We start from the raw sequence: 17,738 nt of genomic DNA, 5'->3' as shown, positions 1-17,738 counted from the left end.
GGGCTTCCAAGGTGTTAAGAGCATATTATCAGACAAAACAGTGTTATTCTGTAAGAGAAGTAGAAATTTACAGTTCTCTTCTCTCACCCCCAAATTACAAAGTGGATCCCACACATAAAATCTAAAGCCAGCAAGTTCGTAGTTTTGACAGTTATTTCATAAGTATTGAAATATTCAAAATACTCACAGAAATGGGTTAATGGATAACTAGGGAGATGTGATTATGGTTGGAGTACATTCCTTGTTCATCTAGCAATGTTTAGCAACAATATCTAGCATGGCAATACAAGATGGAAATGACACAAATGACGTTGGTGACCAGGAGAGCCACACTCAACCAATTCTCTAGGATGATTTTCAAATTGGCAGGTAGAGCTGGACATTTTCAAAATCTGGGGCAAGCATCATGATTAATGGCTTTCCACTGATTGCAAAGGCCCATCTGAGGGTTTACACCACCAACATATGGGCGACCACCAGACAAATGAGGAAGAACAAACATGATTAAGCCTGAAGGAAATAATCCAAATACCAACCCTGCTTTCCTGTTATAAATATCACATTTTAAAAACCACAAAGATGAGGTTATTAATAGTAGTTGGTGCAGGTGATGAGACAAAGTAGGTTGGGGGGGGTCGTGGACATGTGAACACAGCTTTCCTTTTTCTGGCAAGGGAATCCCGTATTTTCTTCTTTTTTTCAGTAGAGGGTGTTTTCAAAGCGAGTCCCAGCAGGGAGTGTGCTTTGAGTGCCAAAGCTGGACGACACCATTCCCTCAGACAGGGACTCGGTGTGGCCCTAGAGATGCATGACTTGAATTTAGGAGGGTTATCACATGAGATTTTTCCCTCCTTAATGACTGACCTGAAGAATCACAGAACACAAGCTTTAGGGAACTGTTCACAGGTCCCGTAAATACTGTCTTTTCAAATGTTCTGTCCGTATAAAAACTGTTAATAGCAGCCAAAGTACCTGTTGGGAATTCGTGAAGGTGGCTTGAGTCAATGTTCTAAGTTGAAGCCCAACCAATAAGGCTCAACGCCTTCAGAGTCTCTTGCAAAGCCAGATAGGGAGTTACCGCACGAAGCAGAAGAACTAAATGTATAATTCCCGTCAGAGCTGAGAACTCTGTCAGAATTTCATCCCCTATGGTAAGCAAGCATAAGCGAACAGTATAGTACTTCATAGCTTCATTCACACCTGCTCACGCGGGAGGGGCAGAGGTACCACCTGATCTACTGTGGACATCAGCAAAGCCTCTGGCTTTGGTTTCCTAGCACCATCGGTCATATCTGCGCATGTGTGCCCACATGTCCGTGTGCGATTCTCCCCCACAGCCAAGTTAGATTTTTTTGCATCTCCGTTTTTCTTTTCTTTTTTTTCTTTCTTTCTTTTTTTTTTTTTTAATTTTTGATATTTGTTTCTTTAAGAACCTTTTGGTCAATCAACAGTGAGCAGACACTCACAAAATATTTGGGGATAATGAGAACATATTCATCTACTTATTAATTCTATTCATTAAACAAATAAATACCAGGTACCTGCTGAGGTCAAGGCACAGAGCTATATGCTCTGCAAGATTGTTTTAAAAGGAACTGGTCATGAACCCAACCCTTAATCAGCTTATAGTTTTTAATAAGCCAGATTCTACGTGGTTGGTGCCAAGGAAAGACTGAGCTAAAATTAAAGCCATCTAGGTGGGGCCCCTTCTTTCCAGAATCACCTTCTCTGGGAGCGCTCATTCTGAAGGTTCTGGCAATTCCGTGACTTCTGTGGTAGTCAACCAGGAGATGAACAGACCGTGAAGAACAGTCCACACAATAAAATAGATATGGCACTGTGGGGACTGTAGACAGATAAAGGAGACTCATATCTGACACTTCAGAACATAGTAGGTACCTACAGAAGGTACCTCTCTAATAAAAGTCTTGGTTTCTTTCTGACACTATTCCCCTTCTGTTCCAAACCTCCCAGCTTTTGGCCTCTCCAATATGCATGCTCTTTACAGATATGAGCTTTAACTAAGAGTAATAATGGCTACTTTTCTTTGAGTCCTTACTAGGAACCAGACATGATGCTGTTTCATGTATGTATTCTCCCTTTTAATACGAAGTATGTTCTTTTAGTATTCCTATTTTATTGATAAGAAAACTGAGTTTGGAGCAGCAATTGATTCCAAATCACCCAGCCATTATTTCATCTGAACTCAGGTCTGTCCGACTCTAGAGGCAGAGTTTTTAATCATTATATTATACCCATTTTGAGTTTCAGAGATTCTGATATTTTATCTCTGGGCTTCAAATAATTCCTTCAAAATTCCCATCTAATACTCTAATTGGACAAAGATTTGTTTCCTTTTACAGTTGAATCTTAAGGGAGTACAAGAAAAGAAAGCAAAAATTCCACAGAAAGAAACAGACTAGCTGGACCGGGAAAAAACAGCTGCATCCACTTTAGGTAAAGTTACATGGCCTAGTTTATGGCTTTGGATGAAACGGCATGTTGCCATTTGTCTATTCATTCTCCATGGTTTACTAGGAAAATACCATTCGTTTCCCATTACCTTTCTCCTCAAGAGCCAGGATAAAAAGAATATGATTTCCCCTAGCATATATACATAAAGAAGATGTAATACATTCCCACTTTAATTGAAGACCAGAGTCTGTCACTTCTTCACCCACCAAGATTCCCAAAGTTCTTAGATGTTGGTTGCTAAATTTATGAGAGCTGCCTTTTTAAAAACAATAACAAAACAAACAAACAAAAACCTTTTGGGAACTCATCATCCATAACCTGGGTAATGAGAAAGAAAAATCACTCTTGGAAGTTGTAGAAAGTTCTAGTTTATGGCTTTGGAAAGTTCTCCTCTAATGCACTAGAAAGTTCTCTAATGCACGTAAATACCTGGTCCTGAACTCTTCATTTCTCTTCCTTTAGGGATTATGTGTCTTTAGAAAAGAGGTAAAAATCATGTTTCCTCCAATCACTTCATCTGAGATCGACAAAAGGCAGGTAGAGGAAACTGAGTGGGCTGCCATTCCTCTAGGCTAAGCTTCAATCAAGACTAAGACTAAGCAGTCTCTACTTCTTTTTCTTTGAAATAAAGAAAAGTTTGAAACATAGAAACCTATTACTTTCTCTCCCAGATATTAATACTTTTTTTGAACTTACACAATCTTACCCACCCCCTCTTCACCCCCAAATAGTATCGTGAATCCTTGAAGTAGCACCAAGTAATCTGGGGTTAAAAGTGAACTTGGCTAATAGCTCTGCCTTTGGCCAAGAAATCCAGGCTCCATCCTGGTTGCTTTTTGGAATGGGAAATGCACAATATCGGTATTACAGGCAGCTCCAGAAAGGCATGCCAGGCCTCTCTCATGCTCTCAATTTATATTTGCATGTGAACAGCTTGTCGGCCATTTTATGAAGACAGATGAATCGCAGGCCTGCTAGAGGGACGGCCAGCCCTAAATACACGAACCACATACCCGTACAACCATTAAGTTTTAAAAATGAAATGAGAGTAAAATGAGTATCTCTAGACACAACTTCAGGCAGATTATATAGACGTATGATCGATAAATGAAACATTTAAGGTATCACCTATAAGGTGGAAATGAAGGATGAAACCAATGTATAAATAAATCCCTTTAAAATTTCAACAAATAATAAGATGGAGCTATTTATGACACTAAAGACAAGACTTCGGGGGGGAGGGTCTCTCTTTTCTTATGCTGGCTTTGAAGAGACACCTTTGATGAGGAAATTACCATTAAAACACTAGAATAAGAAGAGGGATAGCCAGAGAGTCCATATTTAATGTCAGAATCCAGCAATGAAATCAAGAATTTCCCAGGCTTGGGAAATGAAACAAAGTCTGTAGTGAGAGGATATCTAGTGTGGTAAATATCCTCCATCCCACAGCACCGACATAATTCAGTTTACCTTATCTTTTTCAAAAGATCAGACGGAGATCAAAATGGAAAAATATATAGCACAACAAAGGAGCGACCAGAGGAATGAGATCATTCTAAGTAGATGAAAAACCAATATGGGAACGGATGATACGGACAAGAAAAATAATAAGTAATATTGAAGAGCTAACCATTCTTTATAAGCTACATGAATATGTGCATCTTATTTAGCTCTTCAACAGGTAGGCTCTTATTATATATTATTACTATACTATTTTAAAGATGAAAAATAACTTTAAACTTTAAAGAGTTTGAAGTTTAAAAAATAACTTAGGGGCGCCTGGGTGGCTCAGTGGTTTAGGCTGCTGCCTTCGGCTGGGGTCATGATCTCAGGATCCTGGGATCGAGCCCCGCATCGGGCTCTCTGCTCCGCAGGAAGCCTGCTTCCCTCTTTCTCTCTCTCTCTCTCTGCCTGCCTCTCTGTCTACTTGTGATCTCTGTCTGTCAAGTAAATAAATAAAATCTTTAAAAAAAAAAAGAATAACTTAAAACTTTAAAGATGAGAGGTTAAATAACCTGATCAATGTTACAAAGGTAAGAAATAGCAGAGGCAGAATTTGAACGCAGGCCTGATGTCATAGCCTGAGTTTTAACTACGATGCCATGCGTCCTTCACATGCCCCTGAAGGTCAAGCCTCCCCATTAGAGTCTTTAGTTCTATCACTGAGGAAAAGCACTTTGGAATTTTATGAGATGGTATCCGGGAAAGTACATAGTACAATGTTCAGTATATGATAGGGACTGCCAGTTCACTTTTCAGTTTTTACTGAAACTGATAGTTTTACTCCATCTTAAATTCCAACCTATAACAATCTGTTCTGTACTTGGAGCACATACCACAGATCCAGTACTTCACTGGATACTCACAAGAGTATACGTAAGAGTATATATAAATTTGTATATAAAATGCGCTTTCTATGTTAATCAAGTTTCTGCAACTGAAAATTTATATAATTATACAATTTAGAAATTTAATACTGTCATGTACCCTTATGATTTTATTTCAGACAATTTAAAGTGGAAAATCCTTCAAAGGTGGAGATCATTTTCTGAAAGCAATTAGGAAAGGGCTGAGCTCTGAAAGGCTACGAAAGTATTTGTTAGTTGATGACCTTAAATCACCAGTGAAGAAGGTGGTGGGGCATTTGCCACCTTAGAAGGAACTAGAAATCAGAGAGGCGGCGGCTCCTCACTTGTGCTGTAGAAGATTCGGATTTGGTAAATCAACCCTACCTCTCACAGCCATCAATGTTCCTGGAAACTAAGGTTCTCATGAGTACCCTGATGGTGTTTTGAGAGGAATGGAGGAGGGCTCGGGGCTGCTAGAAGGATCCAGAGACTGCCTTGAGTCATCAGAGTTATTCCTAACTATGAGCTGCCCATAGGGCAGACCCCAAAATCCTTGTACTTGGTTGGCTCCTGGCTACCGCTGGACTCTAAAAGCAGCAGCTCGAGTCCCCAACTAAACTTACCATTTTCTGGCTGGTCCTTAATGTCAGCGTCACTTGGCTGGCTGGGACTTTCAGATTGACTTGAATCTGAAAAACATAAAAATACAGCCAAAAATTACAGGGTCTGTGAGGGAAAGTGGATCAGAGGTGCCAGACTTTCTCAAAAGGTTCAGCATGTAAACTAGGAATGAGAACGCTGTGGGAATGACAAGATGAATGAGGGGGAAACAAGTGGGGAGGGGGAAAGAGAAGAAAGGGGGAGAAAAGCAGCGGCGGCAGCAGCCCTGTGTCTTTGGAGAGGAGGCTCCGTTCTGGGTACACCTCCACAGCGTCTGGCTTGCACCAGATCATAACTTGAAACACTTCAGAAACCATTCTCTTACAGAGAAACCATTTCCAAAACTGCTCTTCTTCATTATTTATACACTAGAGTCTGATAAAGACTTCATCCTTCATTACACACATCTGAAGCTTGATTCAGAACATAATAAAGTGTCAAAACATATTTTGAAGCTGGTATATAAAAGCAACCCAAACAACAGTAACAAGTTCTGTTGATATTTAGCTCTGTACTACAGCAACACACTAAGCAGACTAACGCCACGAAATACGAGAGTCCTAATACTCTATCACGTTCACTTGAAATTACAGGATCACTCAAAGGCATCTTTCCGAAAGAGACGTGTTGCCTCCACTTTACAAGTATGATTTTCCTCTGGTGCTGATGCCTTTGGGAGCTCCTAAGAGGACTCGTTTGCAAAAACAGATTCTTGCACACCTTTGTTAAATTCCATTAATTTTTTACTTAAAAAAATATAAGCATTTCCAAACTAAAAAAAAAAAAAAAAAAAAAAAAAAAGCTAAATGGGACCATTTTTGGCAAAATAACATTTAATTTTAAAAATGAGATCAAATTAAGTGAGAGCAAAAGAATCTTACAGAATTAGAAGTAAACATACTTAGACATTTTTTGGAGGGAGGAGACAAAAATCGGACAAAATATTTCAAGGGTAAATTTTTGGGCTGTGAAGCATATTCTGAGATTCTAAACGGTATAGAACGCTATCTAAACACAAACAGAAAATTTTTTTTTTTTTAAAATAACCTCTATATCTGTGTAAAGTCTGGCTAGTAACTTTACCTTGGCTTCACAGGGTTAGAATTGGCTGTCTAAAACTTGACCACATTTCAGCAAGAAGTTCAGAGCAAGATCAAAAGGTCATGACACTTAACTGTGATTAAACTGAAAATATTACTTCTATTTCAACAGAGTTATAGCATTATTATTTTCTTTCTTGGAGATATTGCAAAAAGAAGTAGCACTCCTAGTAACCCGGGGTCGAGAAATGCTAATTTATTACTTTAGAAAGGCTCTCTGCTTTTAAAAGGATGGATTTTAAAATGAGGATTTTAAAATGAGGATTTTAATTATAGGGAAGTATTATAAGGAAAATGTCTATCTCTAAGTTTTCAGATTATCTTAACCTGGTGACTATAGCAAACATTCTACGCCGATCCCGAAGTGCAAATAACAAAAGATGTGAAAAGTGAATTTTTATTTAAGTCTGGCAAAAGCGATAGCTTTTATCGTTTTGTAACAATCACCATAGTGAAACCACAAACAAAAGCATGATAGCTCAAAAATAACTTGAGAGAAATCCTTCAGAATGATCCCTGAAATCAAATATGGAGCCAGCACTGAAAATTGGAAATGCAAATTCATATTGGTCCATATTTGAAATTTTAACTCCATAAATTAACATTACTTTTATAGCAAGCAATTAAAAAAATACGGCATGACTACCTTCTCTTTTTCTACAAAAAGATCCTCTAATTTTGCCTTTAAAAATTATAAATTAAATAGTCTGAGAAGCATTTCAATATGTTTTATGAGAACGGCATACTTTTATTATTTTTGTCCTGGAAAATTTTAAACCATTGATATTTATAACTAAAATTTTTAAAATACTTAATTTTGTTTTAGGGGAAGTTAAAATTCTTTCTGATCACATCCCAAAAAGGATACATAAAATTCTGCCAAACAGAACATTTATGTTGCAGTCATACCAGCAAACCTAACTGGTGGAAATACGAGAGCTTAGCTGATGTTCTTCCTCTAGGTATAATATCTTCAGGATTAATCACCTCATGAACAAACAGAAAAACATTTTTCATCTCAATTAATCTAAATATACAAAAACCATTGCGCTTCTGATATTTATCCACTAACAGTAAGGCAAGAAGGATAATGATATCAAAACAATGTTTTTAATAATGTAAAAGTGGACTTCTTCCTTCTCTTGACTTTTCTTTTACACTTGCTTCACCACCTTACCTTCATGGAAGCATGAACAGCAACAGAAGATAGCCGTAGGTGTGTCAAAGAAATTTTAAAATTCCAAGCCACAGAAAGAGAAACAAGTAAACAGTAAATGACTGAGAGGCAAGAAAAGACTCAGAGTTGGCGAGAAAGGGGCCACAGAGCTCTTCTGAAAGCTCAGATACTTCCAGCCAAATTGAAAACGGAATTTAATTTCTCCAGTTTTATTCAAAAGCTGGAGACACTGTTAACCACTGAGGACAGCATACTAAAACACACTATCCTGGTTAGGGGTAGGCAGAGCCAAAGACCTATAAGAAAATTTAAATGATCTAAAAATTTCCGTAGTTACTTTCAAACTTGGGCTGTTGAATGCCGTTTCGTTTTTGAACCAACAAGGAGCAGAACTACCCCATCCCGGGCCTATGTTCTCTGCTGAAGATTCATGGACACTTTCCCTGGCAATGCAAACAGTCACCCATGCTGTTAAGTATGGAGCCAACCAGATGACCAGAATTGCAAATTAATTTCTACCCATACATAATTGACGTAAGTGAATGATTGCTTTCTTAAGCATGTACATTGAAACACTATCATAAAGGTTACCAACTAATTTACTTTTCTCTTTGATACTTGGTATAGAAACCTAGGTTAACCTCATAGCTACTTTTTTTTTTTTTAGATTTTATTTATTTATTTGACAGAGAGAGATCACAAGTAGGCAGAGAGGCAGGCAGAGCGAGAGGGGAGAAGCAGTCTCGCCACTGAGCAGAGCCCGATGTGGGGCTCGATCCCAGGACCCTGGGACCATGACCCGAGCTGAAGGCAGAGGCTTTAATCCACTGAGCCACCCAGGCACCCCGCTTACTTTTTTTTTTTTTTTTTTTGACAATTATCAAATGGTCAGTTGATTGTCACCACCTGCAAGAATTAGATGCAGACCCAACGGCATGGAATCAGATGCTGTATCTCATAGCTTCTATCTAATATCTGGCATGACTTCCTCTGGTTCCCTGGTTGAAAGCCAGAAGATCTGTATATTACAATGAAGAGAATATTATTTAAAATGTGTTTAAATGATGGAGTTGGAAATGCTATTGTGAGGAAGTACATTAGGGTCATCAATTTTTTTTTTCCCATCTAGGGACTTGCTTTTTGTTTAAGGAATCTCAGACTTCAATGTAACCTTGAAAAGCAATGTTTCTTTTGGCTTCTAAAAAATTTATGAGCAGAAATTTAAACCTAAAATAGACAGGGTTTGCATATAGGAGGCTGGGTTGAGACCTCTTAATTGAACTGGCAGCCATCTATCTATGCATTTTTATGGCGCCCACAGATATATTGCTGGAGTACTCAGACAAAGATATTTCACTATCAATACAATCACTGGGGGGAAGGAATAAAATAAATCCTAATGCCTACATCTCAATCTCTGCTTCCATAAGCTTGTGCAATGCAGGAACAGAAGCCTTGTGCTAGATTTGCTACTTATGCACACATTCAGTTGCCCCAACCTCAGTTCTGCTCCCCCCCCAAGCATGGACTTTCGGAGAACACTCCCTTTGGGAAGGGAAGAATGACAAAAACATGTCAACAGGGCAAATAGCAGGCAAAAAACACAGAGATCACCTTCACGAAGTTTATGTTCTTTAGATATGAAGCAAAGATGGAACGCTGCTAAATCTTCGTCGTGCTCAACTTTCTCCTCTCTGGTCCCTTCATTGTACATCCATCTCTTACGGTGTAATTTATACTATGTTATACTAAGGGGATCTTAAATGATGTCCTATGAGAATCTGAATTCCATATGAAAAGAGTTCCTTTCTCACTCTTTTCTTGTCCCCAGTACCTTCCAAGGGTGCCTGGCCTGGCCAAGGATTCACTAAGTGCTGAATTCAAGACATGAATTTTCAATACGAGTAACTTGTCATTTCAGCTTTCTAACACTGGGCCACTGCCAGCGACTGGAAAACATACTAAAGTCATACCTAAAGGGGACTGAGACTCACAAACCGAGGAAGGAGGGCAAATAAAAGGCCTTTATTTCTGCTTGATGTTCCCCTTCGTGGGGCCTGGCAAGGCAGAGACAGGTTCGTCGGCTGGGAAATCTTGCTCCGTGGTTAGCAGTCGCAGACAACCACCTTCCATGACGCCCTGGCCAGCACACTCCACAAGAGGCTCCTTGGAGGAACAAGACCTGAGGACCGTGTCTGACCCAGAGGAGGCCCCCCAGAAATGTGTGCAGTCTTCAATGATGGATGGCGGAGGGCCTTTCCACACATTCAAAAAATACAAAGCTGAGAGAAATCTGCCATATTCTGACACCTGAGGAGTGCCTCAAAATCCCAACAGCTGCTGTGGTGAAAAACTGATAAAGGAAGAACAGACATGACGTGGTGAAGAACTCTTCTCACCCTGACACGAATCAGTGTAATTCCTATTTGATTATCATGATACCAACAAAAGTCTGTGGACCATAAAGGGACAAATTCTGGTTCCACCAGAAAAATAATTCCACCTAAGTTTCAACCTCCCTCCCTGCATTAGGATTTGGCTAAAAGTGAAGATTCAAAAGCCTCTGTTAAACTTCCATGTCCAGTTCTAAGTCTCCCCAATGGAAAGGGAGATAATGAAGAAGCCAAAGGCATCCAGGAACATATATGAGTTAGTCAGCTGAGAGAAAAAAAAGTGAAAATTCCACCAAAAAAGAGTTTCCAGTTGTTTGTGGTGTGAAAAGAAAAGGCAAAGACAGGAATGAATACTCTGGTGCAAATAAATGAAGAGTTAGGAGCACTTCTGGAAGAAAAGAAAATAAGGACTAGGGGTAATTATACTCTGAGTATAATAAAGAGTCACACTCCACAATTGTAGCCCTTAAGGATACTCAAAATTCAGGTAAGTTTTGTTTCTCATGGCTCAGGAAGACAGAGTTCTTTGCAAAAGAGGCCAAAACACACCAAGATTCATTTTTTCAACATCCATGAAGTTATGGCGGAAAAACAGTTCTCCCTGTGATTGCTAGTATAAGGTTTAGAATTACTCTGCTGGGACCCTCCAGTATCACAACATGTTATGATAGTAAGGAAATCTGGAAGGGCAAACGGTTATGATAGTCACATTTGTTTATTAGTCATTAGAGCTTAGTTACAAAAGAAATATTCTAAAACTTTAAATGTTTAAGGCTATTTTTCCCCAGTATCACCATGACCTTAAAGACTGAGGTGTGAGGAAATTATCTGAAATACCTTTGCCTGAGAAGGCAGAATGTCAGTGTCTAGGTGCACATATGTATACAGTTTATACCTTACATGTGAACACTGATGAATACAATACCATCAGCTAACCCTAACATTATCCATCATGGTCTGGTGAAGAGCAAACAGATTTATAATACCATCATTCAATCTGGGGCCACTAAATGTATTCAATTATTATTAGCTTTTCAGAGAATAGATAAAATCCTTTAAGCTCAGTGAATAACCAAACCAATATTTAATGTCAATTAATGTGCACAGTTATGACCCACTTAATAAAAAATTAACCTACAATAACCTAATTTTTAACACAGATAAATCATGAGGTGACTCCCACCAACCAAGTCTTCTTAGCTTCCAAAATGGAAACACTCCACAGGTCTTTAAATGGAAGTCTTCTCTTGATTGGCTATAAAATATAAACTTTGATCTCCGTAACTTTCCCAGTAAGCTAAAAGGGAGTGTTTGTATGGATAAGTGTGTGCTTGAGATAACCGCAGTCACGAAGTTCTTCACCAGAAGGAGATGGGGAGATGTAGCAGAGGAAAAGTCCTTGTTCCAAAAAAATGAGGCTAGCGTGCACATGTGGGTCTTCCTCCCCACTAATCCGGACTCGGACAGAGGAGGAAGGCTGTGTTCATGCAGCAGGGACTTGGAAGGATTCCACCAGACCACCCCGGGGGCTGCCAGCTGCTCGGGAGATCTACCTCTTAGCCATTCCCCTGGATAGTATTTTCAGGGCATACTTAAAACACTGTTACATAATCTAGATTACTACCATTTTTTTTTTCTTGAAAATAAATTTTTTTTAAATGTCTTCCTGAAGAAGAATTTGTGAAATATTAAATTTGCAGGAATTAGAGTTTTTGGCATTAGTGCTGGTATTCAGAGCCCATCTGTTTAGTTGGGACTCTGTATGATGATGAGACCGTTTAGGTTGAAGAGTGAGTCAACTGTCTTATCACCTACTCATAAATGTGTTATTTTTCTGTGTGCACAAGGAGGTTGTGGAATGATATAGTCTTAACACATAGAGAAAAAAAAATAAAATGGCGTAACTATTGTGTTATGACAGTGAGGGGGAATCATTTCTAAGCTTTAAAAATGACAAATTCAGTCACTCTGAAAGTAACCACGAAATGACTCAATCTTAAGCCTTCAATCTTTGAACGAGGCTGACTTCAAGTAATGATCAGGTTTTTTAGTGAAGTTCTACATGAAGTCAAGGGCAAGAAGGTGGAGAGTATAAAAGATCTGCAAGCACGATGCTAAATTTATAATTTCTTACATCTTCTTTGACAAGGGTCTGTGACTAAAATAAACTATAGTATTCAGGTAATCATTTTGAGTTTTGTTTTTCCCGCAACAGGAAATATGATGGTAACCTGTTGATCAATTCAGAACTCCAAAGTTACTGAGTCAACCTGGTCACCTACCCACTCGTGTATAAACAAAGATGTGCTTTAGAAGTGATCACATCCCCCTTTTTAGTCACTTTTTTCACAAAAATTTTTAATTAGAACAGTAAGTTGTTAGAGTTCTTAAACAGAAGTATACTTGACAATTACTCAAATAATCATCTACACAACTTAAAAAAAATCATCTACACAACTTAAAATAGAAAACTTCTCTGTATACTTTCATGTTATAAAAACAAATGTGTCAATTGAAAATGATGCACAGTTGAGTTGTAGTCTATATGCATTATTTTCTTGTATCTGATTATCTATAAATTTATTATAATAACAAAGTGACCCCTGTTATAGGGGACATGTAAGCTCAGGATATACACTAAATATTAGCTTCTCTTGCATTCATATTTTACTACTGAAAGGAGTATGAAGTGACCAAAAAAAAAAAAAAAGTGTTAAAAAATCTCAACTATGTAACTGCTCTGGAGCTCAGTTTCCTCATCTGTAAAATGGGGACAGTAATCATCATGTTACATAACTTAACAGGACTGTTGTAGAGATCAACTAAAATAATACAAGAAAACCTGGTTTTAAAACTATAAGGCCCCCCCCAAAAGAAATGTACACTTACCACAGCAATATAAATCTTTTCATCCAAATGCAGTTTTTGTTTCTTTTTAAAAATCAGACCCAACCCACATATGATGTGATGCTGGTATAAAACATTAGTGTCATAGCCCTGATTTAAAAACGAACGTTCTTAATTCCCATATACTGGGTAAGAGATTATCTCTGATAATGGAAATGTAAATCTCAGCTTGCCGTTGTTTATTCCAGACAGACATTTGTGTGTTAAGTCTGTTTATCAGGCAACACTTTGTCTAAGCCAGGAAGTAGTCAGTCTTTGTAACAAGATGTATGCAAATGAATTTCCCATGAGTCTCTGCAGCAAATTGTAGCAGGGGAAAAAAAAAAATTCCTTGTTACTTTACCAGCAAGAAGCTACCTCAAAAGTAGACTAGAGACAGAACTATGAGCTAGACTATGCTGATTAGTTTAAATGAGTCCTAAACATGTGCTCACAGTCTGTTGCTCTTTATTCTAAGCAGACTTGGTGCATTACATCTGTTTATCAGACAACACTCTGTCTGGGTATTCAGGCTTTGTAACCTGTGTGAAAATGAACGGTGACCATAATCCCATGAAATAACCTGTCTGAGGCAAAACTCCAAACCTCCTGTCGCTTTAAGAATCCCCACCAAGAGTTCCCGTGAAACCTTTGTAACTTTAGGGGGAAAAAAAAATTCATAGAGCTCTAACTTTTTGCCCACCTTCTCTCTTAAATAACTTTTCTACATTCATTGGTTCTCCTAAGGGCATGACAGACTCAAGGCAGAATGGTGAATTTTATCATTTTATCATGCAAATTGGACTGATAAATTTAAAAAACTGCTAAATATGCCCTACCTAACCATCAAAAAACAGGTATTTTTTTTAAAGAAAATACTTTTCTATCATAATAAAAAAGTAGTCTTTAATCTTACTATTATTTATCCTTATCCTGGGATCTTTTTTTTTTTTTTTTAATCCTACTATAACCAACTCTTCAAAAAAAATTCTGTACAGGAAGAATGCAACAGTGTATTTCTTTTCTTTCCATTTTTTCTTGTTGGTTTTCTACAGGGTTTGAAGAATCTTACCAGAGGAATCGAATTGGTTTAAGCTTGTCTTCCTAGACAAAATAAACACTTGAGGACTCTACTTGTTTGTATTCTCCTCAGTGGTGCTGTATGCATCAGCAGCTAAAAACAAAGAAACTTTTTAGCTGCTCAGACAAAATGCAGAAGTTTCCCAAACAAGGAGGCAAGGGAGGGGGGTCGGGCTGGAGAGGAGGGTGTGGGTGGAGAAGTGTTCGGAAAGTCTGACAGTCCATTCAATATAGGGATGATGGCTATAATGCATCCAGGGTCCCCTTGCTAATTAAATATGCACTGGCACAGTTTTGATCGATGCAGGCCATGGATCAGGTGACACACCTGTAAAATCTTGAGTCCAGAGCTCCGAGGAAAAGGGAAAATACAGTCTTGTCTCCTTATCTTTGTTTTCAAAGGCTCTCAATTTCTGTGCTTAGATATCTAATTTAATTCTCTCACCCCTCAGCAAACTGGATTAGGGAAGTCAATACTGCCTTTGTGCATCGACAGGAAAACACAGCTTTCCTTTTATTCAATTTAGCTATGACCTTTAGACAAAGATAATGACAACTGTCTAAAAGTAAGGTTAAGGCCTCAAGAAGACCCCCGGAGCTCGGGCTCCCACGGAATTTGGGGTGTGCCGTGACTGCTTCCCACTTGAAGAGGCAAAAGGGAGGAAAAGGGACTCATAGGGGAGGCCGGGGACGAGGGACACAGAGGAAACACAAGTGGAGGAGATTCGAATCCACTGACTACACAACCGAACTCTCAAAACTCAAACAACGGGACCCGTGTCACATCCATAACCAGAAAACAATTCTGTGAAAGCACAGGAGTGAGAATGGCCTAGTAACAATTTGCCTAAGAAATGAGAAGGTTAAAGATTCTGTGGCTGGGTAAAGTAGGATACTGGGGGAGGGAGGTTGTTTGTTTGTTTCTTTTTGGTCTTTATCCTGAAGCATTTGAGAAAACAGGACCATCCGTCAGTGTATTATGAATTACACCCCTGGTGAGGACTAGAACTAGATATTTTGGACAAGTCTGGGTTTCTGCAGTGTTAATAGTGTTCACACCACTACTCCTAACCGAAGGGGAAAATGACGGCGGAACATTTTGCCGAAACAGTTAACTGCTTTCTTTTTAATTCCTTGACCTTGGGCCTACTCATTCCTTTCATGAAGTCACTGCATTCATTAATGTGCCTACTGTGTGCCTCTGGCACTGTGTACCTAGAAACACAAAAGTTTAAAAGGTAAGGTCTCTGTTCTCAGGGAGCTCTCCATCTATGAGGCTAATAAGAACATGATCAAGATTCTGGGGCATCTCCTCTTGATTGAGTCCTATCTCCTGGTAAAATCAAAGTACAGCAGCGCATTATTGTACACACACACCTAATTGCTTTTACTCTCTGTTAGCAGGAATCAGTGCCACTAAATGTAGCCTCCTAACAAAATTTACAGGAGCTGGGATGCTAACTGCTGGCGGTAATGGCGGGGAGCCGCTTTTCTAGGGAGCTATAGGAGGCTGAGACAGAGTCCTTTTAAGAGAAATGGGGCACTGTTATTATACAACTGGCATTGTTGGGCATGGGGGAAAACTACCAAAATAGCTTTTTGGAATCAGATTTTCCCCACAGAAACAATTTCACATATAGTGCCGAATGGTATTGCTGGTCAGGCCTGGTGTCCTCCCGGTGAACAGAAAGGACAGTTCTAACAGAAGCAGCTGAGGTACAAGCCAAGGAGGCAAAGGTATTATTAGCAAGCCTGGGTCTGTGGCCTCACTTGGCCACTGGGCAAGGCCCGTTGCTTCTTCTCATCTTCTAAACGCCTGAGTTTCAAGATTATGAGGACTGAGTGGCGTGATTTTAAATGCCTTGTAAATTATAAGAGCAATAATTCTCTAACAGCCCACTGCACAGAAGCAGGTTTTCGGAAGTATATAAACTGGGGGAAAGAATTGCACTGACTATCTCCTTTTATTTCCTGCCTCATTATTTTTATTGCCAGATAGCACAGTATCTGGAACATATAGGTACTAATAGATGTTTGTTGAAATGGAATGGAAATCAAAAAGTGAAAAAATACCTCTCTTAGGGTCATGAAATACAACAGGGCCCACCTTGGGAAAGGTTAACAGATATTTTGGGTGGATTCTCTGGCTTTGGGGACACTGGAAGACAGGATAGTGGTCTACTCCACATGGTAAGGGAAGACCCTACAGAGGTCAGAAGGCCTGTTTTTCTGGACCAGAATGAGGGGCATTTTAGGTAGCTTGTAAAGATTCTTCGTAGCCCTAGAAGTCTAATTTGAAATAGATTATGGGCAATTCAGTGGTTGGTCTTTTGGCTGCATTCAAGCCCAGGACCCTATCCCATCCAAAGGGACTGGTTGATATTTTATTTACTGCCAATTACAAGTGCAATTAGTAAAACATGAGTGCAATAATCATTATAAGTCAAAGACTGTCTCTTCTTTACTTTATAAATGACCGCAAATAGCCCACTAAGAGTCACAAATGTTTCTCTTCGGTGACTTGGCCAACCCTGACCACTGAAGGCTACAAGCAATGCTTTCTCTTTAGACCTTGATCCACATGTATTCTTAAAGAATTTAGTCTAGGTCCAAAGTCCTAGGATTTAAAACAATACTTGTTAAAAAATATTTCAGATATACTTCATATATATATATATGCATACACACACATATATATTATAGATACATGATAGCTATATAATATATATTTTATATATATAGGATTTATATATACATATATAGAGTCTTTTTTTTAAAAAAAAGCTTCCACCCTTACATTTAAAAAAGATTCTATTTATTTATTTGAGAGAGGAGAGAGGAGAGAAAGAAAGCACAAGCACATGAGCCAGGGCGAGGGGCAGAGGGAGAGCCAGAAGTAGGCTCCCTGAGGGACAGGGGACTCCAACCCAGGATCCTCAGATCTGACCTCAGTTGAAGGCAGATACTTAACTGACTGAGCCACCTAGGTGCCCTTTATAATCCTTACACACTGACAATAACTCTTCCGTAATAACTTGGTTTTGAACCTATAACAAACATGCATGAATATGGGAAGTTACCATTTGCCCAACCGAAAAATGATTCTCAGACTTCCCAAGGGATCATCACAAAGCTCAAGTGATATCTGATTCTCTACCAGTTCACCCAAGCCTTTTGCAAGTAAAAATAATCATGTATGTTTTGCTTCTATGTCTTTATGATAGATAAAATGATTTAAATGTACTGAATCATTTCACTTTCAGGAGTTTTCCATTTGGATCCTATCATGGCTTTCTCCTTGACATATGCAGTGCTAAGTTATTTAAAATTAATTGCAGTACAATATTTTTAAATTTCTTCACATGGTGCTAATCTCAAGTGCTTTGGATGTTTGAACCACACTTGGAAGCCATCAGGTTCTGTGTATCTCTCATGGAGCAGTTGAACATGCTAAAAAGATTAGTCAGTGAACTTTAATCTATAACCAAAACTATACTGAATTATAAAATTTCAAAAATGTGTGAGTTGATACAAATGAGAAAACTCCAAACATTCTACATAACAAGAAAAAAAACAAACCTAGATAATTAAAATGCATGAATTGACTCATATTGCTTTG

At 38.7% G+C, this 17,738-nt stretch overlaps 1 protein-coding gene across 6 annotated transcripts in view; it reads right to left on the bottom strand.

Annotated features, from left to right (window-relative positions):
• Positions 1-17,738, bottom strand: part of NFIA (nuclear factor I A) — a 368,251-nt gene that overhangs the window by 173,050 nt on the left and 177,463 nt on the right. For all 6 annotated transcript variants that reach the window (XM_045064622.1, XM_045064620.1, XM_045064623.1 and 3 more), the window contains exon 3: positions 5,447-5,512. In XM_045064622.1, coding sequence (XP_044920557.1) covers positions 5,447-5,512 — 66 coding nt within the window. The remainder of the gene's footprint in view (positions 1-5,446; positions 5,513-17,738) is intronic.

This window comes from Mustela putorius, unplaced genomic scaffold, assembly GCF_011764305.1.
Source record: "Mustela putorius furo isolate JIRA1106 unplaced genomic scaffold, ASM1176430v1.1 tig00003853_pilon_pilon_pilon, whole genome shotgun sequence".
NCBI classification, from domain to species: domain Eukaryota; kingdom Metazoa; phylum Chordata; class Mammalia; order Carnivora; family Mustelidae; genus Mustela; species Mustela putorius.
This window is presented reverse-complemented; position numbering and strand designations above follow the sequence as displayed.